The sequence below is a fragment of the Ursus americanus genome, chromosome X (assembly GCF_024610735.1).
Source record: "Ursus americanus isolate L20-20 chromosome X, mUrsAme1.1.p, whole genome shotgun sequence".
Lineage (NCBI taxonomy): Eukaryota > Metazoa > Chordata > Mammalia > Carnivora > Ursidae > Ursus > Ursus americanus.
In genome coordinates this window covers 1,272,920-1,297,276 of record NC_142164.1, presented here as the reverse complement: position 1 = coordinate 1,297,276, position 24,357 = coordinate 1,272,920, and the positions used below count along the sequence as shown (strand labels likewise).

General features: G+C 58.1%; 2 protein-coding genes across 4 annotated transcripts; one reads left to right on the top strand and one right to left on the bottom strand.

Annotated features, from left to right (window-relative positions):
* Positions 1-1,327: 1,327 nt before the first annotated feature.
* AVPR2 (arginine vasopressin receptor 2) lies at positions 1,328-4,400 on the top strand. 2 transcript variants are annotated; one of them, XM_087860262.1, is made up of 4 exons: positions 1,328-1,502; positions 2,338-2,397; positions 2,795-3,676; positions 3,879-4,400. In XM_087860262.1, exons 2-4 carry the CDS (start codon positions 2,373-2,375, stop codon positions 4,082-4,084), a joined length of 1,113 nt encoding a protein of 370 aa, XP_087716388.1. In that variant the 5' UTR covers positions 1,328-1,502; positions 2,338-2,372; the 3' UTR covers positions 4,085-4,400. The 2 variants fall into 2 exon arrangements, with proteins under 2 accessions (XP_087716388.1, XP_045644443.1); XM_045788487.2 differs by lacking the exon at positions 1,328-1,502 and adding an exon at positions 1,796-1,877.
* Positions 4,401-4,657: 257 nt separating this feature from the next.
* ARHGAP4 (Rho GTPase activating protein 4) lies at positions 4,658-21,565 on the bottom strand. 2 transcript variants are annotated; one of them, XM_045788475.2, is made up of 22 exons: positions 21,402-21,565; positions 16,660-16,867; positions 16,421-16,583; positions 16,214-16,276; positions 15,745-15,942; positions 14,910-15,038; positions 14,607-14,828; positions 10,167-10,268; positions 9,825-10,016; positions 9,649-9,733; positions 9,378-9,405; positions 9,060-9,162; positions 8,140-8,200; positions 7,970-8,047; positions 7,753-7,887; positions 7,545-7,650; positions 7,221-7,454; positions 7,066-7,139; positions 6,794-6,977; positions 6,526-6,618; positions 6,139-6,253; positions 4,658-5,238 (listed from the first exon to the last, which is right to left on the bottom strand). In XM_045788475.2, exons 1-22 carry the CDS (start codon positions 21,466-21,468, stop codon positions 5,008-5,010), a joined length of 2,871 nt encoding a protein of 956 aa, XP_045644431.2. In that variant the 5' UTR covers positions 21,469-21,565; the 3' UTR covers positions 4,658-5,007. The 2 variants fall into 2 exon arrangements, with proteins under 2 accessions (XP_045644431.2, XP_087716387.1); XM_087860261.1 differs by lacking the exons at positions 15,745-15,942; positions 16,214-16,276; positions 16,421-16,583; positions 16,660-16,867; positions 21,402-21,565 and adding an exon at positions 15,362-15,593.
* Between the last annotated feature and the right edge of the window lie 2,792 nt (positions 21,566-24,357).

Below are 24,357 nucleotides of genomic sequence, written 5' to 3'. Positions count from 1 at the left end.
TCACCATCGTCGGCCTTCAGGAGTTGGCTTCCCACTTTACAGAGACAGAAGCTGAGGCCCGAAGAGCTGGACAGAGCCTGTGCAAGGTCACAAGCAGTAGAACGGCAAGGCGAGGACATGTGCCCTCCACGGGTGCCTCAGTTTCCTGGGCAGATGAGGGAGGTCCCATCCCACCTGCGAGGCTAGGCCCCGGGCACGGGGGTGGGGGGTGCTGGGGGAGGGATGGACATGAGAAAGGATGCTGGGTGTGGTGTGACTTTCTACCAGTGGCTCATAGCTTTCCCTTGACAAAACCTGTTCTAGAATCTTGCCCAGGAACTCTTACTTTCTACCATTGTTGTTCATGTGGACAGCAGTAGAAAAGTTGTTTCTATGCTTGTAGGTTAATAACGGCAGTGTGGTTACGGGGAGAAAGTGAGAATGTTCCTGTTCTTAGGAGCTGTTGCTGAAGGGTTGCGACGTGAGGTGTCAGCATTCTGTGTGTGTGTGTGTGTGTGCGGTTGTATTGAATGTATGGTACGTGTGCAGCAGTGCACTGTGCAGGGGTGGGTACGTGATGAGTGTGGAAGACACCCCCCCCACGCTGCTGTCCCCCTCTTCCCGCCAGGCTCTCCGGGCCAGGAAGAGGAGGCCTTAGTCTGGGCTATACTTGGGCCTAGTCAGTGCGAAGCTGTTTTGGCCTTTAGCCTCGCAGGTCATCGGAGAAGACGGACAAACAGGAAAACAGGGCCAACTGGGCCCAGAGCCTGGCCCTAGGAGGCGTGCAGGCCACGGCCTTGGGCTGGGCTGGGCAGGCCTTGGCTGAGCAGGGCCAGGCTCTGTGGCAAGAGCAGGAGGGGATTGGAAAGAGGGCTCCTGGGCCGGGAGGGAAAGGATGAGCTGGAGGGCTCAGGGGTCCTGGATGCCAAGGAGAGGAAGGAGGGAGAGCCCAGCCTTGAGGCCCCTGGGGGGGAAGCCCCTCCCTCAGACTCTCCACACAGTGTGCAGGGACATGAGCGTGTCATGTGTGCCTTTGTGGGCATATGACTGTTGCGCGCGTCTGTGTGTGTGTGTGTGTGTGTGTGTGTGTGTGTGTGTGTGTGTGAGAGAGAGAGAGACAGACAGACAGACAGAAATCTGAAGGCGCCCCCTCCTCCTAGGACAGGTAGCTGCAGGTGGGGGAGGAGGAAGAGGGTGGGGGTGGCCCTGGGGAGGAAGCTGGCTCTCATGGGGGCACATTAAGCCCTGGCTTGATCCTGCTCCACCCCCCCCTTCCTGTCCCTCATCTCCGGAGGCCCTCATTAAGGAGGGGCGGGTGCCTCATAGGCCCAGGAGGAGCCAACACTCATGAACTGGGGATTCCATGAGCTCTCACCCCTTCCTTGCGAGGGCCCAAGAGGGACATTCAAGCTGTGCCATGAAGAAGCTGGGTGCCCTTCAGCCTGGCCTCAGTTTCCACACTTATAAAATGGAGTTGCTGAGCTGATATCCCAGAGCTCTGCCGGACCTGATCTTCTAGCAAGGTGGGCCTTGTGGGGGTGGGCTTAGGCAGGGTTGGGGGTACAGCCTGCCTGACAGTCACAGCCAGACCAAGCTGCGGACCAGTGTAGGAGGGCTCAGGCCCTCAGTAGCGGGGGGAAAGGAGTCCTGGGGACAGACCTGGAAGGGCCGGGACAGGAAGGGCAGCACAAGAGACCAGGAGCCTACTTCCCGGTGCCACAGGCAGGAGGCCAGGAGAGGCACGTGGGGGAGGGGAGGGAGAGGAAGTCCCCTCCTGGGCAGGTCACTCCCAGAAGCCAGGCCGGGGCGGGGCAGGAGATGGAGAGCAGATCTGAGCTCCTGGGCCACCTTCGCGCCCGCCACTGCCCAGCTGCTCGGAGCCCAGAGAGCCCAGCCAGGTAAGGGGCTTCGAGGGGCCCCGGGGACATGCTGGTCCTTTCTGCCCAGCCCCAGCCCTCCCATGGCCGCCTCTCCCAGACTCCATCAGGGTGTGTGTGGGGGGGGGAGGCGGGTCTGTATGTCTGCCTCAGATCTTGAGGGCTGCAAGGTGGGTCCCAGGACGTGTTCATCCACCTGCATGACTGCTGCTTTCTATCTTACCCTACTCAGTACTGGGAGGAGCACAGTGGGCCCTGAGGTCGGTGACAGGCTCAGTGGGGCCAGATCTCACCAACCTTGATCTGACTAAGGGTGTACCCCCACCTCCCCATTGCTGGAACACACACACACACGCACACACACTGTTGCGGGCACAGGCTGGATCCCCCCGGCACCTCTCTAGGGGCCCCTGTCTAGAGACAGGACAACGTGGCTGGCCCCTCAGATGGGAGACTGAGCTCGATACCGTATCTCCTGCAGGCGCTCAAGACACCTACCCCAGCCCCAGCCCCGCCATGCTCATGGCATCTACCATCTCTGGTAAGGTTCCAGCCCCCGGGCCCCTACCCATCCCCCCACCAATCCCTCCACTGGGATGAGCCAGGTAGGCTGAGTGGGGTTGGATGAAGCAGAGAAACCCCTCTTCCCAAAACCTCCTTCACCCTCCTCTCCAGGCTGCCGATGTGGGGAGGGAAGTGCATGGCCCTGCGAGCTCACGGGGGGGGGGGGTGCGCTGCTCACTCCCCTCCATGTGAGGTGGGAATGGCGCATGTTCGCTGTGAGTCTGCAACTGGGAAGCCGGAGGGAAGCAGGCGGCCCAGGGAGATGACTGCTCAGGCTAATGGCTCTCTGCTTGGCCAGCTGGAACCTCCTTGGGCCCAGGTCCCCCTGCACAGCACATCCCCTAACTTGGCCTTCTTTCTCCATCCCTGCCCAGCTGTGCCCTGGACCCTCTCTCCACCTATCCCACCTGGCAACAGCAGCAAGGAGCTGCAGGACACCCGGGACCCGCGGCTCGTCCAGGCAGAGCTGGCCCTGCTCTCCACGGTCTTTGTGGCTGTGGCCCTGAGCAATGGCTTGGTGCTGGGGGTCCTAGCACGCCGGGGCCGGCGGGGTCGCTGGGCACCAATGCACGTCTTCATTGGCCACTTGTGCCTGGCCGACCTGGCCGTGGCTCTGTTCCAAGTACTGCCCCAGCTGGCCTGGGACGCCACGGACCGCTTCCGCGGGCCCGATGCCCTGTGCCGGGCAGTCAAGTACCTGCAGATGGTGGGCATGTATGCCTCCTCCTACATGATCCTGGCCATGACGCTGGACCGCCACCGCGCCATCTGCCGCCCCATGCTGGCATACCGCCACGGAGGTGGAGCTCGCTGGAACCGGCCGGTGCTGGTGGCCTGGGCCTTCTCGCTCATTCTCAGCCTGCCCCAGCTTTTCATCTTTGCCCAGCGTGACGTGGGAAATGGCAGTGGGGTCCTTGACTGCTGGGCCCACTTTGCTGAGCCCTGGGGCCTCAGAGCCTATGTCACCTGGATCGCCCTAATGGTGTTTGTGGCACCCGCCCTGGGCATCGCTGCCTGCCAGGTGCTCATCTTCCGAGAGCTTCATGCCAGCCTGGCGCCGGGGCCAGCAGACAGGGCTGGGGGTTGCCGTGGAGGGCACCGGACAGGCAGTCCCAGTGAGGGGGCCCGGGTGTCAGCAGCCATGGCCAAGACCGTGAGGATGACGTTGGTGATTGTGATTGTCTACGTGTTGTGCTGGGCGCCTTTCTTCCTTGTGCAGCTGTGGGCAGCGTGGGACCCACAGGCGCCCCTGGAAGGTAGGTGTGGCTGTGGCTGTGACAGTAGGGGACCGTGCGGGCTTGGCCCCGTAGGCCACTTTCACTCCCACGGGCACCTCCAACCTTGGGCTCGGGAGCACACAGGGGCTCACGTGGCCTGCTCTTCCCGAGTGAGCAGATGGGGTTGCCGCTCCTCGGCATGGGCACCCTCAGCCCCAGCCCGGGCTCTTCCACCCCCCAGAGGCCCCGTTCGTGCTGCTGATGTTGCTGGCCAGCCTCAACAGCTGCACCAACCCCTGGATCTACGCCTTCTTCAGCAGCAGCGTCTCCTCCGAGCTGCGCAGCCTGCTCTGCCGGGCCCACGGTCGGGCCCCACCCAGCCTGGGGCCCCAAGACGAGTCCTGTGCCACCGCCAGCTCCTTCCTGGCCAAGGACACTTCCTCCTGAGAAGCCAGGGGGCGCCTGCGTTCTAGGGGCTCTGCGAACCCCAGCTGCCTACCTGGGAATGGGCTCCAGGCTAGGAGCCAGAGCTCAGCTCCTTGGTGCTGGGCATGGGGAGGGGCTGGGGCAGCAGCAGCGGGCCGCAGCGCCTGGGGGTGACACGAGGCTCCCACCCCAGCCGGCGCCCGCCCCTGAGGTGGAGGCCCCAGGGAGCCTGGGAGGAAGGAAAGGGGGTGGGGCCAGAGGACCTTCCTCCCCCCCCCCCCCCCGCCTCCAGTCCCCCCTGCCCTCCCCTCTCACTCTCTCCCTAATAAAAGTTCCAGCTCATTTTCCACCGAGTCTCCATAGATCAGGGTAATGGCGGTTGTAGGGCAGAGTGGAAAGACATTCTCAGATCCCCCCACCAGACACCGGGCCTGGTATGCAGGCCACCACACCACACGGCCCTGGCACGGACAACTCTGTGCCAAGAGACCCCTTGTGGAAGCTGTCCCGCTGCCTAAGCTGCCGCTTTTGCCCAGCACCCCGGCATCTGGCTGTGCCTCCACCCTCCCAGCGCCCCCCAGACAGAGACCCGGCTTGCGAGGGGGAGTCAATGCACGCCTTTATAAACGGCCCCCAACGCCTGTCAGCCTCCACCAGGTTCACACCCCCAGCTGAGGCGGAGACAGGCCAGGCCCGGGCGCCCACCACCCGACAGCCAGTGACAAGCCCTCACAGCAAAGCCGGGGAGGGGCCTGCCCCCAGCCGCCTTCCTCGGCGGCCTCCCCGCGAGGGGGCCTAAGCCAGGGCTGGGGCAGGCAGGAGCGCTTTGGGGCAGCTGTCTCCTCCTCTGCGAAGGGGGCAAGAGCAGGACCCCGGCGCTGGCTGCACAGGGCCAGGGAGAAGCCAAAGGTGGCCACCTGGGGCGGGGTGGGGCTGGCAGACCCTCAGTGCTTAAGGGGTGAGTCCAGGCTCTGGGGATGGGATGCCGAGGGCGACGCCGGGACCCCGGAGCCCCGGGAGAAGCCTTTATTTCTGCCGAGGCGGCCGCAGGCTGGAGGCTTCAGGCCGCAGAGCCCGGGGCCAGGGGAGCTGGTGGATGCTGGCCCGAGGCCTTGGCGGGCGGAGGTCTTCCCCAAGAGCTCCTTAAACACAGAGTCCATGGTCTGCGCCACAGCCTAGAGGTGAGAAGACAGACGGAGGGCATCTGATGAGAGCCTCCCCCAACCTACCCAGCCCTTTCTTCCAGCCCCAGGTCAGGGTGTCGCCACCTGAGCCAGGAGTGGGGCCTTGCTCCCTCTGCTGCCCAAGCGCCCACTTGAACTCTTTCTCATTCCAAAACCTAAGTCCTTCGCCACCTTCCTGTCACCACGCCCTCCTCTCCATTGGCCCCAAGGCTGCCGCCCCTCCTTCCCTGCCTGGTTTCCCTCCTGCCACTTTTGGTGTGGCTGTCAAAGCCTCCTCTGGGGACAGCAATAGATCTAAGGTGAGGACTCCTTTGGCTGAGTCCCAGATCCCCCCTCTTCTCATACTTACTCCCTGGCTGGGATCACAGCCACCCCACACTGTCCCCGGGGCTTCTATCTTAGCCCACCGGGGCTCACAGGCAGACCGCAAGTGGACGTGCTAGGCCCATGAGAGCAGGGAGCTGGGTCTCCCCAGCCGGCCACCCACTCCATCTGTCCATCTCTTCCATCGGTCCCTTTCATCCTCCTTGGCCACCAAGTGCCTGCTAGGTCACTACCTATCACTTATCCTGGCTCTAGATGCCATGCCTGCCCGGGAGTCCCACTTGCCACTTCCCACTCAAGAGCCAAACGTGAAACCCATGTGCGTAAGCCTCCATGTCCCCCTCCACCCTGCTTTTGGGCTCGTCCTTCCCCTCTGGGCTCACACCCTTGTCGGCCTGTCCCTCACTGGGCTGGGCTCAGCCAGCTGGTCTGAGGCCAGGAAGGGCAGACTCGAACCTCGGGAGGAAAGAGTTTGGTTCCTAGGGGAGGCAGAGAACCCCCAAGCGGGGTGCCCCCTGTGCCCCGCCCCCCACCACTATCTGCCACACAGCCAGTCCCAGCTCTCACCTTGTCTACCTCCACATATCGCTCCGGGGAGGTGGGGACCAAGCAGTGCCGTCTGTGCCCAGAGGGACCCCCGGGTATGCCCAGAGAGGCCTCAGGTGGGGTGCATGGCTCTGGCCTGCAGGATATAGACAGGGCATGGCCAAGGGAGGGGGAACAGCAAGGCTGGCCCAGTGGATCTGTTCTGTCCTCCTTTGGCGTCCCTCACCTGGACAACTCTCCCCCAACTGGGCCCCTCTCCATGTGGCCAAAGCCAGACCCCAGCCCCTTCTGACCTGGCCCAGCACCTGCTGCCTGGGACAGGCTTGGTTCCCCAACAGCAGTGCTCAGGCCGAGGTGCTCAGGCCACCAAAATGAGTCTTCCCAAGGAACCATCTTTCCCTCGCTCACCGATGGATGAATTCCATGGCCAGGAGGACTTCTGGACTGCTCACCAGCTCCCCTGCAGCCTGCGGCCCCTGGCCCACCGTGTGCTTCTCTGCACTAGAGTCAGAGAGATGGCCCGTTGAAAGCCCTCATTCCCGGGGCAGGCTCTGGGGGCTGGTGGGCTCAGGGCTGGCCAGAAGTGGTCTGGGCTGCCCTGGGCCTAGGAAAGCTAGGACTCGGGGCAGGGGAGGGGCCCAACACCTGGGTGGCGATGGAGAAGTTGCAAACTCACCCGCCAGGCAGCGTGATGTACTTGTGGGGGATGAGTCCCCAGGCACCCGCACACTCGCCCCGCCACCAGTCGCCCGAGGCCCGCTCGTGCAGCCGCAGCACGTCCCCGCGCTGAAAGCTCAGCTCCTGGGCTGTGCGGCCCGTGTAGGCAAAGCAGGCCACGGCCTCCACAACCCCCTCCAGGTCTGGGGAGAAAAGGAGGTCTGAGCTGGGAGGCGGAAGGGGCACCCAGGGCAGGGACAGGATCGGGTCCTCCTTCTCTTCCCCCCTCACCATCCTCCTGGGCCGGGGTCCCAGCTTCCAGCTCTGGCTCGTTCTCCCCGACCAGGCCCTCCAGCTGGGCATCCCTGAGGTCAGAGCAAGGCATCTGAGTAGATAAGGGGGATCCCCTCTGCTGGACCCTCCCCCCACACACACAAAGGGCATACCCCAGGCAGCTGGAGGAGGGCGGTGCCATGCACTTCTCATAGATGGGGCCGGGCAGCAGGGTCAGCGGTGGGAAGACCCGCGAGGGCTGCACGATGAGAGTCTGCACCAGCTGGTTCACCCGGCCCTGCAAGGCCACCGGGTCCTGCCCGGCAGGCACGGGCAGCAGTGTCGGCCCAAAGCACACAGCCAGGTTGTAGGGGTCCATCATGTTCTCGTCGCTGTACTGAGCCAGGCTGGGGGCACACGCAGGTCACGGGCAGGGACCGTCCCGCCTGCTGTCCCCCCCCCTCGTCAGCCCTTCTCGTCCCCCAGAAAGCACTCACTGGTTGAGGAAGGTGAAGAGGTAGCGCAGGACCACCAGCACCGCAGCGGGCAGCTGGCCCAGGAGGCGGCTGACGTGCTCCACCCGCTCGGCCATCGCCTCCAGCTCTGTGGCCCAGGCCACCCCCCGGGGAGAGAAGCGCAGGAGTGAGGCCCTGGAGACAGGAAGTGGCCTCTCCCGCCCCGGCCGGCCTCAGGCCCTGGCCTCACCTGCAGAGGCCAGCAGCTCTCTGAACAGGTCCGGTGGGAAGAGCGGGGGGTCCAGGCTCCGGAAGTAGAGCTTCAGCACCCCTGCCACTGAGTCCAGGTCGTGGGCCGTGCAGCCTTCCACCAGTGGGTCCTCCCCTGAGGGTGACACGGGGCACAGGAGGCCGGTCACAGCGGCTCCGGCTGCCCCCCGCGCCTACCCCATCCTGCCTGTCCCTACCTCTCTCAAAAGCGTCACGGATCTCGGAGACCCGGGGCTGGGCCCCCGACACGCGGAAGATGCCCTCGTGCTGCAGGCCTGGGGGGGATGAGCCGAGGTGCTGAGGCCCCTGTCACCTCCTCGAGGGTCAGGGGCCAGGTGGGCAGCAGGAGGGCCCAGGTCTTGCTTACCATGCAGGTTGATGAAGCGAACACAGCTCTCCACCACCAGGGGCACGGGCTGGCCTGAGCTCTAGGGACAGAGAGGGTGCTCACTTCACTGTCCCTCCTTGTCACTGGCTCCCTTATACTTCTTTTAACAAGCCGCGATGGTTATTGGCAATGAGGCCTGGCATGTGGTTGGTGAGATTCGCTCCCGGGCACCTTACACCGTTTGCTGTTTAACTGCAATCCACTTTTGTGTGTTGACCTCAAACCCACTGACATTGTCGAACTCAAATTTGTTCATTTAAATAGTCGATTGGCTCTTTTGAATACATACATACAAGCACATCATTAAAAAGTCTAGCGCTATTTCTTCTTTTCAGACCCTTCTTTCTTCCCTTACTTTGCCGTCTAGGACCCCCAGTAGCACGCTAGCCAGAGCGGGGTTTGTGGGCTCCACTTCTCACATGCTCCTGCCTGAGGCTTTCGGTAGATGCGTGGGTTTTTGTTTTGGTGTTTTTATGGTTTTTTGTTTGTGTGTTTGTTTTTAAAGTTTTTATTTATTTATTTATTTAAGAGAGACAGAGAGCATGAGCAGGCGGTAAGAGGCAGGGAGAGGGAGAAGAAGACTCCCCACTGAGCAGGGAACCCGACGTCAGGCTGGATCCCAGGACCTGGGGACCACGACCTGAGCCGAAGGCAGACACTTCACCGACTGAGCCACCCAGGCGCCCCTCTGTAGATGCCTGCTACTAGTTAAGGATGTTCCCTTAAATTGGTGGAGGCCTGACAAAGTCCCGCCGGGGAAGGGACAGTTGACCAGTTGTCAGCAATGGAGGACACTGGAGTCACAGGCAGCTGGGCCACAGAAATGGCCCCAGGCTGGAGAGAAACCAAAATGCAGGGGAGGGCCTTCACTCCATTGGAGCATGAGGCCAAGCCAGTACCTGGATAAACTTCTCCATGTCTCCCCCAAAGAGTTTCTGGTTATACTGGGAGCTGGGGCGGGGGTGGCGGCTCTTCTGCTGTTTCCTCTGTGTGTACTGGGTCCTGTAGGGAGCGGAAACCGGCTCTGAGGGGAGGGGACATGGAGAATAGGATGTCCCACCCACTAGCCCAGCCAAACAGGGCCCTAGAGCCCATGAGTTAGTCTAGAACCCACTGGACAAAGTGGGAAATTGAAGTCACAGAATGATGAGCAGCAGAGCTGGGCCCCAAGGAGAGGGGAGGTGGGGACATGGCAGAACCCACTCCTCAGAACTCACCAAGACACCTCCCGCTCCTCCTTGTCACCTGGGGGTAGAAAACATTGGTGCGTTTTTCAGCCCAGCAGGTCCTCGATGCACCGCAGAAAGAAAGGCTAGCAGGATAGGGGCCAGGACCCTTGCTGGGTGCTTTCCAGCCTGCCAACTAACCTCTCTGGGCAGAGAGGAACATGGGCTGGGTGGGGGCCCCAGGCAAGAGAGCTGAGGGCAGGTGCCGCTCCTGGGCCTGGGGGTGGGGAGGAAGCAGCTCAGGGCCAGAAGTGGGGCCCACCTCGCTGAATGGCCTCCTGCAGTTTCTCATGCTTGGCCTGCAGCTTGGCAAGGATGCTTCGTCCACTCAAGTATTCCTGGAGCTTCTGGGAAGCCCGAAGAAGAGCCCAACGTTTTAATCCCAGCTCTGGGCCCTCCCCGTGCCCGGTCCCTGCCCCCCAGCCACCCCCTCCCCACCATGACGTAGAAGGTCTCAGTGTCCTGCTGCTGGCCTCGCCTCCGGCCAGCCTGTCGAGCGCCTGGATCCGAGCTGGCGGACTTGAGAGACTCGGTGGAGGGGCTGGCTTGGAGGGAGTCAAGCACATCCCCCTCTTCTGATGCCACCACCTCCAGCAGGGCCTGCAGTGTGGCCTTCAGAGTCTTGCTCACCTTGGGAGGGGACAGCACCAGGGCAGGAAGAAATGGGGCACGAGTGAGGGACAGGAAATCCAAGTCAGAAGGAAGAGGGAGGGGAGGCCATGGCCACCTGGCCCCATGTTTCCAGGTCTGTGTCCCCACCCTGAGCCAGGGCACTCATACCTCCTCCGTCTCGATGGTCTGTCGGTCCAGGCGGCTCTGGATATTCTGGGCTCTGGGCAGAATCTCATCCCGCAGCTCCATCTCCACCCGGATCTCAGCCACCTGGGCAGGGCAGCGTGCAAGGGACTGAGGGCTGAGCCGGGGGGCACAAAGCTCAGGCGTGGGAGTGGGCTGGGCAGTGGGCAGCAAGGCCTCTGGGCATGAGGGCAGCATGCACGTTTCCAACGCCTCGGCAGCTGCTATCCAGGACCCCCAGTGCTGGACACATAACACACCCGGTTCTCCCCAAGAGAAAGGAGCTCGTACGTGCCCACGGACCCTTGCATACATTCACAGCAGCACTACCCTTAACAGCCCAAAGGTGGAAGTGAGCCTGCTGTCTATCAGCTGATGAATGGAAAAGCAAGTGTGGGACATCCATACAATGGACTGTTGTTCAGCCACGAAAAGGAATGGCGTCCTGGCTGATCCATGCCACATGTAGATGAACCTAGAAGACATCCTGCTCCATGAAAGAAGCCAGACACAAAAGGCACATATATCATATGATTCCATCTACATGAAATGTCCAGGAAAGGTGAATCCACAGACACAGAAAGCAGATGAGTTGGTGCTGGGGGGGGGGGAGCGAGTGACTGCTTCCTGGGTCCAGGGTTTCTTTTTGGGGGTGAATGTGCTTTGCAACGAGAGAGTGGTGATGGTTACATAACTCAGCGAATATTCTAAAACCCATTGAATTGTACAGTTGAAATGGGTGAATTATATGGTATGTGATTCACACCTTAATAAAGCAGTTGATTATTTTGTAAAACATGGTCAGGAGGGCTGAGGTCTGAGACAGAAGAGGAGGGCCTAGCTAGAAAAACTGCTCACTCTAATCAAGCAGAAATAGATTCCCTGTGGCAAAATGCGAGTGGCTTGCATTTTGTGGGCAGAGTGGGGGAAGGGAGTAGAAGGCTTTAGGAAGAGAAGAATTCTTTTTTTTTAAGATTTTATTTGTTTATTTGTCAGAGTGAGAGAGAACACAAGCAGGGGTAGCAGCAGGCAGAGGGAGAAGCAGGCTCCCCATTGAGCAGGGAGCCTGATGTGGGACTCGATCCCAGGACCCCGGGATCATGACCTGAGCCGAAGGCAGACACTTAACCCACTGAGCATCCCATGGAAGAGAAGAATTCTTCTCCTTTGAACATTTAAGCATGCACAGAACTCTGACACTGACATCAAGTGAAAATTGGGAGTGAAGACTTCGCTTATCCATGGCAGGCTCAACACGCCCTGCTCTCTGTCCTCTGCAAGCCCCACTGGAAAGGGGCGCATGAAGGCCTAGGTCACAGGGACGCCAGGTGGAGGAGGGGGCGAGGCCAGCACTGGAGATGCCACCAGAGCAGCGGAAACGCCACCAGACTGAGGCGGCAGGCGTCTGGCAGGCGCAGGAGGTGCAGAAACCAGGACCGGCTAAAGTCTGTCCAGGAAACAATACCGTGGCCCCTCCAACAATTACACCTACACTCATCATAGAAGCCAGCAGTGCCACTGTGAAAGTAGGGGCTCCAAGAAAGATTTGCACACTCGTGTTCCCAGCAACCAAAAGCAGGAAGCAATCCAAGTATCTTTCAAGGGATAAATGGATAAGCAAAACGTGCTCTGTCCATACAGTGGAATGTTCGAGGACACTATGCTGAGCGACACCAGCAAACCACAACAGACAAATACAGTATGAGTCCATTCACATGAGTGATCTAGAGTAGTCTAGATCTACATTCAGAGAGACAGAAAGCAGGACGGTGGGTGCTGGGGGTGGGGGGAGGAGGAGCGAGTGTCTAACGCGGACAGAGTTTCAGTTTGGGAAGATGGAAAAGTTCTGGAGACGGAGGGTGGTGATGGCTACACAACAGTGTGAATGTGCTTAAAGCCATTGAACTCACACTTAAAAATGGTTAAAATGGGGGCACCCGGCTGGCTCAGTCAGTAGTGCATGCGACTCTTGGCCTTGGGGTCGTGAGTTCGAGCCCCACGTTGGCTACAGAAATTACTAAAAAAAAAAAAAAAAAAAAAAAAAAAACCATATATTATAGTTTAAATAGTTAAAATGGTAAATCTCCTGTATGTTTTACCAGAATTATAAAAAAGATCTCTCCAGGCCCTAGGAAACATTAACATCTGAAAACCCTCCTCCAAACCCATACAATTAGCAGAAAACTAGGGATTTAGCCTCTGGAAAGGATAAATCAGAGGGATTCTGGACTTAGGGACACTACTCACAGCTAAAGAAGGGGACAAAACTTCCTACTGATGACAAAGAAAAAAGCAGCCGCTGCCATCTGGAGCTGCCCAGATGGGACTTGGTGTTATCCTACTGAACATAAGGAATGTCACAGAGCATCAGCATCAGACAAGGTCACTCTGTGACCATGAGAGGTGACAATAAAAACAATAACACCTTGTAATCACATCTGAGTGCAGACAAAAACAAGAACTTTGTCCAAGCCACAAAAATAACCAAACCTCCCTGTTCAGGCAAATAGGAGTGTCTGCTGCTTTAGGCTCCCTTCATGTCCACCCCCCACCTCCTGCCTTCTAGATAAGATTTATGAAGACATCCAATCAGAGTTACCCCTGTTTCCTGACAGTATCTAGGCCAGAGCCAGAGCTGAGCCCTTCCCCCAAATCCCGTAACCTCAGCCCAGGTCCTACTAGCACCCTCTTACCAGGACACCCCAGGCTTCCCACCATGGGGGTCTCCCTGAAAGCAATGGTCTGAGTCCCTGAGGGGAAGCCCCCGGCTGACGAGCCGTGCTCATGCACATCAGATATCTCATCTAATCTACCTCTCAGCGCCTCCTCTTAAATGTGACCTGATGGCCAAGAATTGCCAGTCATTTGAGGAAAGCTCTAAAATGAAAGAGAAAGACGAAAGCGAGCTTTTTTTTTTTTTAACTGCAAAAAAACCCAGAGAAAAGGCAGGGAGCAGAGGAAAATGTCAAGAAAACAAAAACAAACATTTCAGAATGATTTAAGAAAATATGTCCACGAAACAAGAACAAAGGATTATTTTAAATAGGAGTTTGGAAAACAAAACAGAACTCTTAGAAACAAAAACTACGAAAGTAAATTTTTAAAAAATGTCAACAAGGGGTTGAAAAAGATAGTTGAAGAAATCTCTTAAGAAAGCAGAACTATAAGGTATAGAGGTGGGAGAAGAGGAAAGAGAACAGACAAGAAAATTAGGGAATCAACCCATGAGGTCCAACATCCAATTACAAGAATTCCTGAAAGCGAGAGAAAAGAAAACAGGGGGAGGAAATGATCAAAGGAATAATACGAGCCCAAAACCTAAGGCCACAGCATTCTAAACCAACAGCGCCCACCGGTTTGCCCAGCACCGTGAAGGAAAAAGGATCCCCAGGGAGCATCATCACAAAATTTTACCAGGTGGGAAAGAGACTCCTAGAAACTTTAGGGAGACAAGTCGCAGGTCACACACAAAGAATCAGAAATCAGAAGGGCTTTGTACTTCCCACCGACAATGCTGAAAGCCTGGAGTGATGCCTTTAACAGTCAAAAGAGAAACTTATTTTCAATTCTAAATTCTATATCCAGCTAAACTACCAACCAATTTCAAGGCTAGAATAAGGGCATTTTCAGAAAAGCGAAGTCACAGACTGCCTGGGGTGGTGAATGGGCTGTGGCAGGGCTGTGGAAGGAAGTCAGTTGAAAAGCAACTAGCAGCCCACACTGCAATTTGAACACAGGGAGGGGAGCACCAGAAACAGCAGCCAGAAGACTGGGAAGTGGCTGTTTCTGGGGAGTGGAATTGGGAACAGAAAGGGTGAATCAGAAAACTGCCACGGGCCATTGTAAGCCTTGAGTAACATTTGACTTTTTCAACTATGACTCGGATCAAAATACAGATTAAAAAGCTAAAAGCTCCATGTAATCCCTGTCCATTCACAATGCCCATTTGGACAAACTGGTAAAGGGAAAAAAACAGCTCAGGGACATGTAAAAAGATGCTAGCTATATTCTACTGCTTGTATGGTTTACTAACCTTCAGCTTGGCATTATGAAATGTCTAAAACATGCAGAACATTTGGACTTAGAATATTCAGATAGCTAGATACCCACCTACTCCCTGGCATCCACCTGGTGATATTTTTGCTGTGTTTGCTGTGGTGGGGAGGCATGCATTCACTGCTGAATTGCAGAAGTGAGCTGCAGAAGTTTGCTTGCTTCAAATGCAAGTGGTGAAACTTCTAGTGAGCCTCATTTGCCTTGAGGCCATTGAATGAGGGTCTGAGAAATTGGCTGCAGTTCAGGAGTTTCAACTCCTTAGCAAAGTGGGATTTATTTGACATAACCACTGTTACAGTGAAGACTAGAGAACACAAAGCCCTTTGCATCCATGCCTGGGGCATTGGGGGCAGGGGCAGTGACCCTCACCTCGTCTCCCTCATGGGGGTGGTAGTCAAAACGCTGTGGGGGACAGAAGGCGGCTGCATGCACCTCCAGCACCTTGGCCTTGTCCCCTGGAGGATCTAGGGAGTCCACGGCCTCTTCCAGGCTGCCCAGGCCCTGCATCTGGGAGGCTTGCGTGCGGCTTTCAGCAGCCGTGTAGCTGCGGAGCACCTGCCCCAGGGCTAAGTGGAACCCTGTGTCGCAGCACTGGGAGGAGGCAGGCACATGGCTCAGGTGGGCCCCAGGGCCTGGGCCCCCCACCTCCCGGCCTGCCCTCCCAGTACTCACATCCATGAGATCCAAGACGTCACGTAAGTAGTAGTTGCCGACAGCAGCGTTGACACTGGCCAGGCTGAGCAGGTACTCGTTGCGTGCCTTTGTGCACTTGAGTTTGTGCTCCAAGAACTTGGCCTGACGCTGCTCAAGGCCACACAAGTACACCAGGGTCACCTACTGGACCAGCCGGCCAGCCCCTATCTCAGGCCTTCCATGGAATCTCCACGTCCACACTCCCCTCCCCATGTGGACATCTGCACCAGGTATCCCACAGGCCCCTCAAAGCACATGGCCCAGAACTCCCAGTGTCTTCCCTTGCCCCACTCTGCCCCACCCTGCCACGCACCAACCCTCCCATCACGGGCCAGCAACCCCTGTTCTGCCTCAGCTCCTCCTGGCTTGGTACCTTCCCAACCTCTCAGGGGCCACCTCAAACATTCTCACCGTACACATCACCCAATCACCTGTCCTATGTGTCCTCTTGCCCCTCTGAGACCTGACAGCATTGTGTGAGGTGGGGGTGGGTGGGTGGAAAGGCTTCCTGACTTGGGAGCACCAAAGCTTTCTTCACTCCAGCTGGGTAGGGGAGAGCTAGGAGCACGGGGGAGACTGTTCTCCTGCCAACCCCTCCCCCACAGCATCTACCACCCCAGCCTGGGGAGCCCTCCAAAGCCAGCAGAGCTGACTAGGCCCAGCCTTACCAGAGATCTGTGACTCTCCTCTCCCCAGCCCTGCTTTCACCCTCCATGCACCACCTCCCAGCAGGCCCCAGTGAGGACCAGGGATTCCAGGGACAAAGGCTAGAACCAGAGCCTTCGAAGACAGACAGGGTGCCCTGCACGCCCACCTTCTCCACCAGCCGCCCTCCCTTCTTGAGGGAGCTCTTGCGGAGGGGCCCTGCCTCGGTGGCGGTGGCGGTGGTGGTGGTGGCGGCGGCGGCGGCGGCACTTCGGCCCACCCGCTTCTCCTCCTGCCGCTCAGCTTCCCGGAGCTTGGCCTCAGCATTCACACTCTCCGTGTGGTACACCTGGTACGTCTTCTTGGCCTGCAGGGAGGACCAAGGCCAGGCTGCCCTGCTGAAGGCCGTGGCCACAGCCAGCCCCCCTCCAGTCCATCCGGGATTCAGACCTGAGCACTGACCAACCCTGAGTAAGCACTGAGCCCAGCCACCCTGTGCCCAGAACAGGGAGAGACGGCCGTGCTTGCAGTCCCCCAACCCCAGGACTCTCCTGGGCACTTGATCGTCTTCCTTGAGCTGGCTGGGGGCAAGGCCATACGACGATCTCCCTCTGACTGGGGCCCTGCCCCGTCCTCACCGTCTGTAGCTCTGCCACCACCTCCAGCAGCTCCTCCTGCAGCCGCTGCTCCAGATCCTTACTCTGTGGAGGAGGCTGAGTGTGAGCACCGTACTGCCCCGTGTGGGCACTCAAGGCTCCGCCCAGCTCCCCTCGGCCAGACACCCACCGGGCCTCCCTAGATCCTGGGACCAACCACACCTCCTATGCCCAGGGCGAAGGTCTTACCTTCTTGACGATGCGCCCCACATCCTCTGCGATGTGACTCAGGCGCTGGGCCAGGGGCCCGGCCAGCACCTCGCTGAGGGTCGCGCTCTCCCGGCTCTGCTGCCGCGTCTGCTGCAGCAACACGGCCCAGCAGTGCAAGGGCGACAGGAGGGACGGCTCCTTCCTGGGGCAGAGGGGCGCTCAGACCGGGAGCAGGGCCGCGGGCCCCGCTGTGGCCATCCTGCCCCACCAGTACCTACCGGAAGCTTTGGTACTCCCGGCTGCTGCCCCCAAGGCGGCCGCCTCGGCTGGAGAAGCGCTCTGCCAGTTTGTCCAAGCCCCGGGAGTACTCGAGCTCCACCTCGGCGCGCCTCCGCATGAACTCGGCCAGTTCCTGCAGCAGCTCCCGCCGCAGCTCGCCCTGCAGCTCCAGGCAGCGCAGCTGCTCGCTCAGCTGCCAGCGCATCTCTGCGGGGGACCGCGGCTCAGGCCTGGGTGGGGGACAAGGCCCCAAGACCCAGGAGGGGAAGGAAGCTGGCCCCCAGGGAGGTGTTCTGGGCACAGCCTTCTGGCTGGGCTCAGGACAACCCTGGGGAAAGGGACTTCTGTGTTAAGGCTAAAGGGAACAGGCCAGGCTCAACCAGCTGAAGAACAGGAAGGTTGTTCTAGGGAGAGAGGGAGCCTGGCCGATCCGGGAGGGTCGGAGCCTGTTGTGATGGTGGGAACACAGAGCTGCCCCAGCCCCATCTCGCCCTGTCCCCAGCCAGGTGCCTTTCAGTTGGGCTTCCCATCACTCCCTGGTTCTTGGAAAGCCCCTGCGTTGTTTGCCCTGCCACTTCCTGCCTTTTGGGTGCCCGGGACCCCAGGCAGGGTAGCCTCTCCTGCAAACACACAGACACACAGCGTTGCGTAGGGGCAAGGCCGTCATGGTGTTCTGCCAAACCTGCAGTGAACTTCTGGCCTTAGTGCCTAGAAACCCTGCCCTTGGCCCCCCAAGGGGAAAGGGCAGCCCCACAGGGAGGGCCAATGGCCAGAGCAAGCTGGTGGGACCTGACAAGTGAAGGAACTGAGAGAGCTGGCCTGTTTTCTGTCTCCCGTTTCCACTCCCCGACACCCACTCACAGGGCACCCCCACCCCCACCTCCCAGCAGAGAGAGCCACACCCAGGGTCCCCACACCGCTGGCTTTTGACACCTTATCGCTGGCTTGATTTGGCAACACTGCTTTCCCCATTAAAGCAAAGAACCGCCTGAATGACAAGCTTAAGCAACTTGCTACAAACACTTCTGCCACCCACTGGATGCCCAGGTGGGCACTGGGGGGTCCCAGGTAATAACACTGTCTGGGCTTCTAGCAAAACAGGTCGCCCACTTACTAATCTCCATCCACATACCCAGAGAGGGATATTAGTTAATTTTTCCATTCCGTAAATCGTCAATCACATACCCAGTCTGTGCCGGGCATGTTCTGGATGAGGAGACATAGTGGCAAAGAGGGCTGACCAAGTGCTTGCCCTCACGAAGCTGGGATGGGAATAGGAGTACAGATCACAAGCGGACAGGGTCATCTGGGTGGCTCAGTCAGTTAAGCATCTTGACTTCAGCAGCTCAGGTCGTGATCTGGGTTCTCGCACCCCTCAGGGAGTCTGCCTGTCCCTTTCCCTCTGCCCCTCCCCCCGCTCATGCTCTCTCTCTCAAATAAATAATATCTTTAAAAACAGATCACAAGTGGAGAGATATATACTAGAAAGTCCAGGAGCAAGGGTTGCTGAGGAGGCAAACAGCAAGGAGGAGGTGGGGGTGGGGAGGGGTTCTCTTAGAAGAGGGTGGTCAGGAGGTGAAGGAAGTGACAGAGGGGCCATAGGGCCATTTGGGAAAAGCGTTCAGGCCAAGGAAACAGGGAAGGCTGTTGGAGCCAGTGTGGCTGCAGGGGAAAAAGCTGAGACGTGTGAGAGGGCCGTGGTGAGGGAAGGATGTCCAGCAGGCACCGAGGGAGAGAGGGGCCACAGCACCTGAGCCATGCGGGGAGGCCAGGCAGAGGTCAGGCGACAGACAAAAAGTGCCCGGCCCAGTCGGCACCTCCTGAACCAGTCTAGGCAGAAGACAGTGAGGGCTCAGACCAGGGAGCAGGCCTGGGAGGAGGTGAGAAGGGGCAGGACCCGGGGTCCACTGAAAAGAACTCCACTGTGAATAGCTCGGTGCTAGAACCGTTGGCATTTCTGTCCTGCCAGTGACTTCCCAGGGGTCGTGCCTGCCCAGCATCCCCATCGCCTCCTCCAATCTCCCCCTGGAGACTGTCTCCTTCCTGTTCTCAGTCCCTGCATCCCTCTCCCAGATGCTGCTGCATACACTAACAGTCCTTCAGCCCCTCCACCCCCATCCAGCCCCAGCACTGGCTGCAGTCCTCACGCCTTCACTGCAATTACTGAACAGGAGCGCTCTCTTTCCACCACGGGGTCAAGCTGGGTAAACAGAAGCCAGAGGTGGGGGGGGGTGCTTCTTGACAGTGAAACCAATGCAAAGCGGGGCAGAGCCAAGTGAGACAGAATGTCCTTATACCATCTGAGGCTGGGTTCCAGGGGCCAGGTGGAGGGGCTCTATGCCACTTGCAATCTGGACATTCTTCACTGAGCCAGGGTAACATTTTGGGGATGAAAGTACACCTCATTTCATTCTAAGAAAGACATGAGATGTCCCAGCTCACCTCACCTTCCTCTGCTGTTTGCCCCGCCCTCCCAGAGCCATCTTTCCCTGGAGACCAACTGCAGCTGAACGGTGCTGAACAGAACAGCCATGCATCGGTTGGGACCTGAACTCGCACACCAGCTGGTGTCAGGAAGATCTGTGACTGGGGCATGGCAGTCTGGGCTGTCACTATCAAGTTCTCAGATCTCAGCTCAAAAGCGCTCATCATCCACCCTTCTCTGACCTCCCTGCAAACTAGGTCTGGCCCTCCTCCCACCCTGTTTCTTGACCTCTGTGCTTTTCCCTTTAGAGTGGTTGTCATCCAATTTGAACCTGATTGTGTTAGGGGTTGTTTGCTGCATGTCTCCCCCCCGGACCTGCAAGCCTTATGAGGGCAGAGGCTGGTTCTTTTGCTTAACACTGTATTCCCAGGGCCTGGGACAGAAAAGATGCAGGCAAAACATCTGTCGAAAGGAAGGATGGAATCCACATATGCTTGCATTGCAGAGCTGGGTCCTGGGCCCCACCAACACTTCCTGTGAGCAAGGCATACGGTCTCACTTCTGCTGACAAATAAAGCAGAAGAGAAGATGGCCACCGAAACCACGACTATGCTGACCTTTCAGAATTTAAGGTGTCAGGACAGTGATCCTATTTTTTTTTAGTATGGTAAAAAGTTTCTTTGGTGGGGGGGGGGAGAAGGGTTTAGAAGCTAAAGTCACTGGAGACTGAGAGCAGGCAAGGAACATTTTAAAGACAGCCTGGCTCAAATTCCCAGTTTTTCAGTGTGAATTAACTGGTCCATATTTACTGACTGAAGAGTTTCCTTCAGCTTCTTGACATTTTGGGGAAGCAGGATGGGGGTCATTATCTCCACCTGAGAAATGATAAAGGCGGGGGGCGCCTGGGTGGCACAGCGGTTAAGCGTCTGCCTTCGGCTCAGGGCGTGATCCCGGCGTTCTGGGATCGAGCCCCACATCAGGCTCTTCTGCTATGAGCCTGCTTCTTCCTCTCCCACTCCCCCTGCTTGTGTTCCCTCTCTCGCTGGCTGTCTCTATCACTGTCAAATAAATAAGTTAAAAAAAAAAAAGAAATGATAAAGGCTTCTCTCACCCTGCACAAAGTCACCTCAAGCTGGCTCCGGGCAGCAGGCCACCTTTCCCAGATGGAGGACCTCGGTGTAAATTGCTCGCATTGGATAATTATGTTAGAACCTGCATCTTGGGCACCTGGGTGGCTCAGTCGGTGAAGGGTCTGCCTTTGGCTCAGGTCATGATCCCAGGAGCCAGGAGCCTGCTTCTCCCTCTCCCTGCTACTCCCCCTGCTTGCTTATACTCTCTCTCTCAAATAAATAAATAAAATCTTAGGGGAAAAAAAAAAGAACCTGCATCTGTGGGTGGGAAGGAACGTCAAGGGTCATTTCCTTCTCCCTCCTAGGTGTTGTTATCGCCCTGCGATGGTGTGCAAGGCACTTCTCCCCGAGCTTCAGTTTCTCTCATTGGTAAAACGGAGCAATTAAGAGTGATAGATAGGGTCACACATCTGAAGACACATAGAAGCTTTAAGGCCCCAACTGTTGGCACTTGGATGCTACCTTCTTTCCTTTGCAAGAGTTACCACAGCCTGGATAAGACAGGTAGAAGCTCTGGACTAGGAATTTGCAAAGCTAATTTGCATGTGATTGCACAAAGTGTTTATCAGAACCCAAGGAGGTCTACTCTCAGAAGGTTTCTGATGTGGCCCTGCTGAATCTCTAAGGCCAATATCCACTGTGCAGGTTTGACCCAGAGACAGAGGCCCTCAGCTCTGAGCCACCTCACTGCCCAAGAGAGGGCAAAGGAACCGGTTTCAAGGCAAAGCCATCATTAATCCAGGCACCTTGGGCACTCAGAGTCCCTTACCTGGACCTTCTTGGCAAAATCAAGGTGCTCGATTTCACTCTGGCTAGAATGCCACTTTCTGGGGGGCACCGGGTACCCCTTTCTTTCACTCGGGCTCTTGGGTGAGGTGCAGGGAGAAGCAAAGAGGGCAGAGCAACCAAAGGAAAGGAGGGAGGAAGAAAGGGGAAACAGCACGCGGTTGAGACCAAAGGGGCGCGGAGAAGGCGGGCAAAGGGCTCCGGGTCGGGGGAGTGGGCTCGGGCTCGCTCCCTCCCTCCCTCGTTCCCTCAAGCCCCTCCAGAGGTCGCGGGGGGGAGGGGGGCGGTGCGGGAAGGGAGGAGCAGCGGGCCCTGGGCCAGCGGAGGGAGTTTTCCGGCTCTCCTACGACTTTGGGTTCTCTGCGGGGAACCGAGCCGGGAGCGCCCGACGCCCTCTCACCTTTCACTTGTGCCTCGTACTCGGCCTGCAGCCCCCGCTCCCGGCGCAGCTTCCCATGCGCAGCCATGGCTTCCGGGCGGCCGCGCCGTCGAGCCCCACTGCTCCCACGCGGCCGCGAGCCGGGCGCCGGGACCTGGGGCTCTGCAGCCAGCACCCCCCAACGGCCCCGCCCCGCCCCGCCCCCAGCGCGGCTCCCGGGGCGGGGCGCCCCCGGCCTGGCACTGCCCGCCGCGGCTTTTCCGGCGGGGTCCCACTGCGGCTGGATCCTGCCGCCCCCTCGTGCTGGGCGCTGGACACACACCTGAGTTGCTTGTGCCCCATGCTCAGCGGCCAAGCAGCCAGGGTCCCCGTGTGAGAGCCTCAACGTGTCCAGCAAACTGGCACCCTCTGGCTGCTACCCCCACCCCCAGAAGGTTGTCTGGTCACCCCAGTCAAACCACACCCTTCACAGCATGGCCATGGGTCCTGAATGCCAGTAGGGAGTGACACTATAGCTGCTCCAGGCTCTGGACTCCCCTGCGTCACCTGCTTCCCCCAGACCCTCAGGACATCAGATAGAACCCACCCATCCAACTCACAGCCCTGAGAGACAAGCACAAGGAGCCTGGAGAGCCTGGTGGGAAGTTCCCAGGGTAGGTGGGGAAGGAAAGTCAGCACCAGAGATTAGAACCTCAGCCATTGTTCCCTCAGGCCCCCTCATAGCAGGGAGAGCAAAGTTTGGCTAAGGTTCCCCTTCTGCTCAACCCCATCAGGAGGAACAAGCCTCATTTCCCCATAGGTAGTTACCACTTCCTACCACTTCCTGCTGCCGGAAGAGACGCTTCTGCCTTCTTTCCTCTGCCACTTGCACCTGCCCTGTCTTAGGCTTAGGGCTGGGGGTTCAGCCTTCCTCCTCCCCCCTCAGTGTAAGGCTTTAACAAGCCTGGGGGCAAGTCTTGGGGCCTCCCTTATCCAGGAGTGCTGGAGTTTCCCTCCACCCCTCTCTACCAACTTGAAGCCAAAAGGTAACAGATTTTCTCCAGTAAATTAGGAAGGCAGGATGCAGGTGACAGTTGACAAACCAGACTAGACAACGGTCTTCAGTTGGGTGGGAGGGAAATCCCTGCGGTATAGATGGTGGGAGAGGAGCAAGGCAGTTAGGTTCTAGACTTGTGCCCGGGGAGGTGAGGAAAGCCTGTAGGCACTAGTGCAAGGAGTCCAGGAAGGCATGGGTGTGCATGGATGTCAAAGCTAGGCTCAGGGCAAATGTGGGCACTTGGGACCTCAACAGGCAGCTGGGGTGGGGGGAGTGGGGAGGTGGCTGTGCAGTTACTTCCTGTCTCTAAACGATGAGCAGTTCTCTTGCCCAAAAGCGGAAAACATACCTCCTCATCTCCCTCCCCACCCGCCCCTACTCCTGCCCAGGACCAAGGCCCTTCTCTGAGACACCACGTGTCCACGGGGCCTGGGGTCGGAAGGCCTGAAAGCTGGCCAGACACCAGCAGGCCCAGGACCTGGGCTTCCAAGAGCTGGCCTCAGCAGTACCACTGCCAGAGTCCTCTAGTAAGGCAAGCGAGCCTCCTGCCCCTTCCCCGCCCCTTTCTGAAACATGCACAGGCACTCCCACCCCCAAACCTGCTCGTATATCAGGAACCCATGCACCACATCAGCTGACCCCAAAACACCTTGCCCCCTATCCTCCATCTGAGCACTGACTAGTCCCCCAAAGTCACTCCCCCATCCAGCAGAGCCATGCACGGAGCTCAAGCCCCTAGGAAACTGCTGCTGAATGGTCTCAGGCCCTACTTTCAAATGCTCTCCTCTACCCTTTTCTGGCTCCAGAAATACGTGATGCCCCATTAGGCCACTGCTTTAAAACTTGACATAATAAGCCCTGGCTTTTAGTGTGCTTTGTTTGGCCTTTGAGGCAGTACTGCTTGCTCTATCCTCAGCTCCATTATTCCCCTGCAAAGAATCCAAAAGCCCATTATTCTGCAGAAGATGAGGACCAGATGTGTGGGACTTTGTTCCAGGTGTTGAGGAGTGGAGGGGCGCCTGAGTGGCTCAGTCGTTAAGCGTCTGCCTTCGGCTCAGGGCGTGATCCCAGAAGGCGTGATCCCGGAGTTCTGGGATCAAGCTGCACATCAGGCTCCTCCACTAGGAGCCTGCTTCTTCCTCTCCCACTCCCCCTGCTTGTGTTCCCTCTCTCGCTGTCTGTCTGTCACATAAATAAATAAAATCTTTAAAAAAAAGAATTTAAAAAAAGGTGTTGAGGAGTGGAGTATATACTTGGTCCTGAGGGGTGACCTCGGGGCTGACATAGGTCAGGTGTGCTGTGCGGAGGATGGACTAGAGGGAGATGAGATCAATGTTACAGCCGTCCATGTCAGAGCCACAGCGAGAAGAGATGAGAGCATGAATTGGGCAGTGATGGTCACATATGAAGATGCTCTGAGGCCCTTATTTTCCTCCAAGTCAGATTTCCAGAAGAAGCTTAAGAATGGGGGCTTCAGGGGAGGGGGGGGCGCCTGGATGGCTCCATAGGTTAAGTGTCTGCCTTCAACTCAGGTCAGGATCTGGGGGTCCTGGGATCCAGCCCTGCATGGGGATCCCTGCTCAGCAAGGAGCCTGCTTCTCCCTCTGCCCCTCCCCCCCGCTTGGGCTCTCTCTCTCTCTCTCTCTCTCTCTCAAATAAATAGAATCTTAAAAAAAAAAAAGAAAGAAAAAAGAAAAAGAAGAAGAAGAAGAAAAAGAAGAAGAATGGGGGCTTCCGGGGTCAAGGCTGTGCACCCAGTCTGTCTACAGGTTCATCCCTTGGGGAGACGTGCCCGGAGCCCACCCCCAGCCAGAGAGCGAGAAGGTAAGAGCGGGCCTGCTTTCCCACCGTCAGCCTTCCAGCCCCCGCTCCACTCAGCAAGCCCTGTACAGAAGCGGCCCCTCCCAGAGGCGACTGCTGCAGAGACCGGGGAAGTGCTGG

What these genes read in the sequence shown, in the direction of transcription:
- ARHGAP4 (XM_045788475.2), bottom strand. Translation starts at nt 21,468, where the DNA reads ATGGCTGCGCATGGGAAGCTGCGCCGGGAGCGGGGGCTGCAGGCCGAG. An exon ending in TGGGGCGCATCGTCAAGAAG is followed by an intron (nt 16,277 to 16,420) that starts GTAAGACCTTCG and finishes CCTCCTCCACAG; the next exon opens with AGTAAGGATCTGGAGCAGCG. An exon ending in ACGTCTTGGATCTCATGGAT is followed by an intron (nt 14,829 to 14,909) that starts GTGAGTACTGGG and finishes GCCTCCTCCCAG; the next exon opens with TGCTGCGACACAGGGTTCCA.
- AVPR2 (XM_087860262.1), top strand. Translation starts at nt 2,373, where the DNA reads ATGCTCATGGCATCTACCATCTCTG. An exon ending in CATGGCATCTACCATCTCTG is followed by an intron (nt 2,398 to 2,794) that starts GTAAGGTTCCAG and finishes ATCCCTGCCCAG; the next exon opens with CTGTGCCCTGGACCCTCTCT. An exon ending in CCCACAGGCGCCCCTGGAAG is followed by an intron (nt 3,677 to 3,878) that starts GTAGGTGTGGCT and finishes TCCACCCCCCAG; the next exon opens with AGGCCCCGTTCGTGCTGCTG.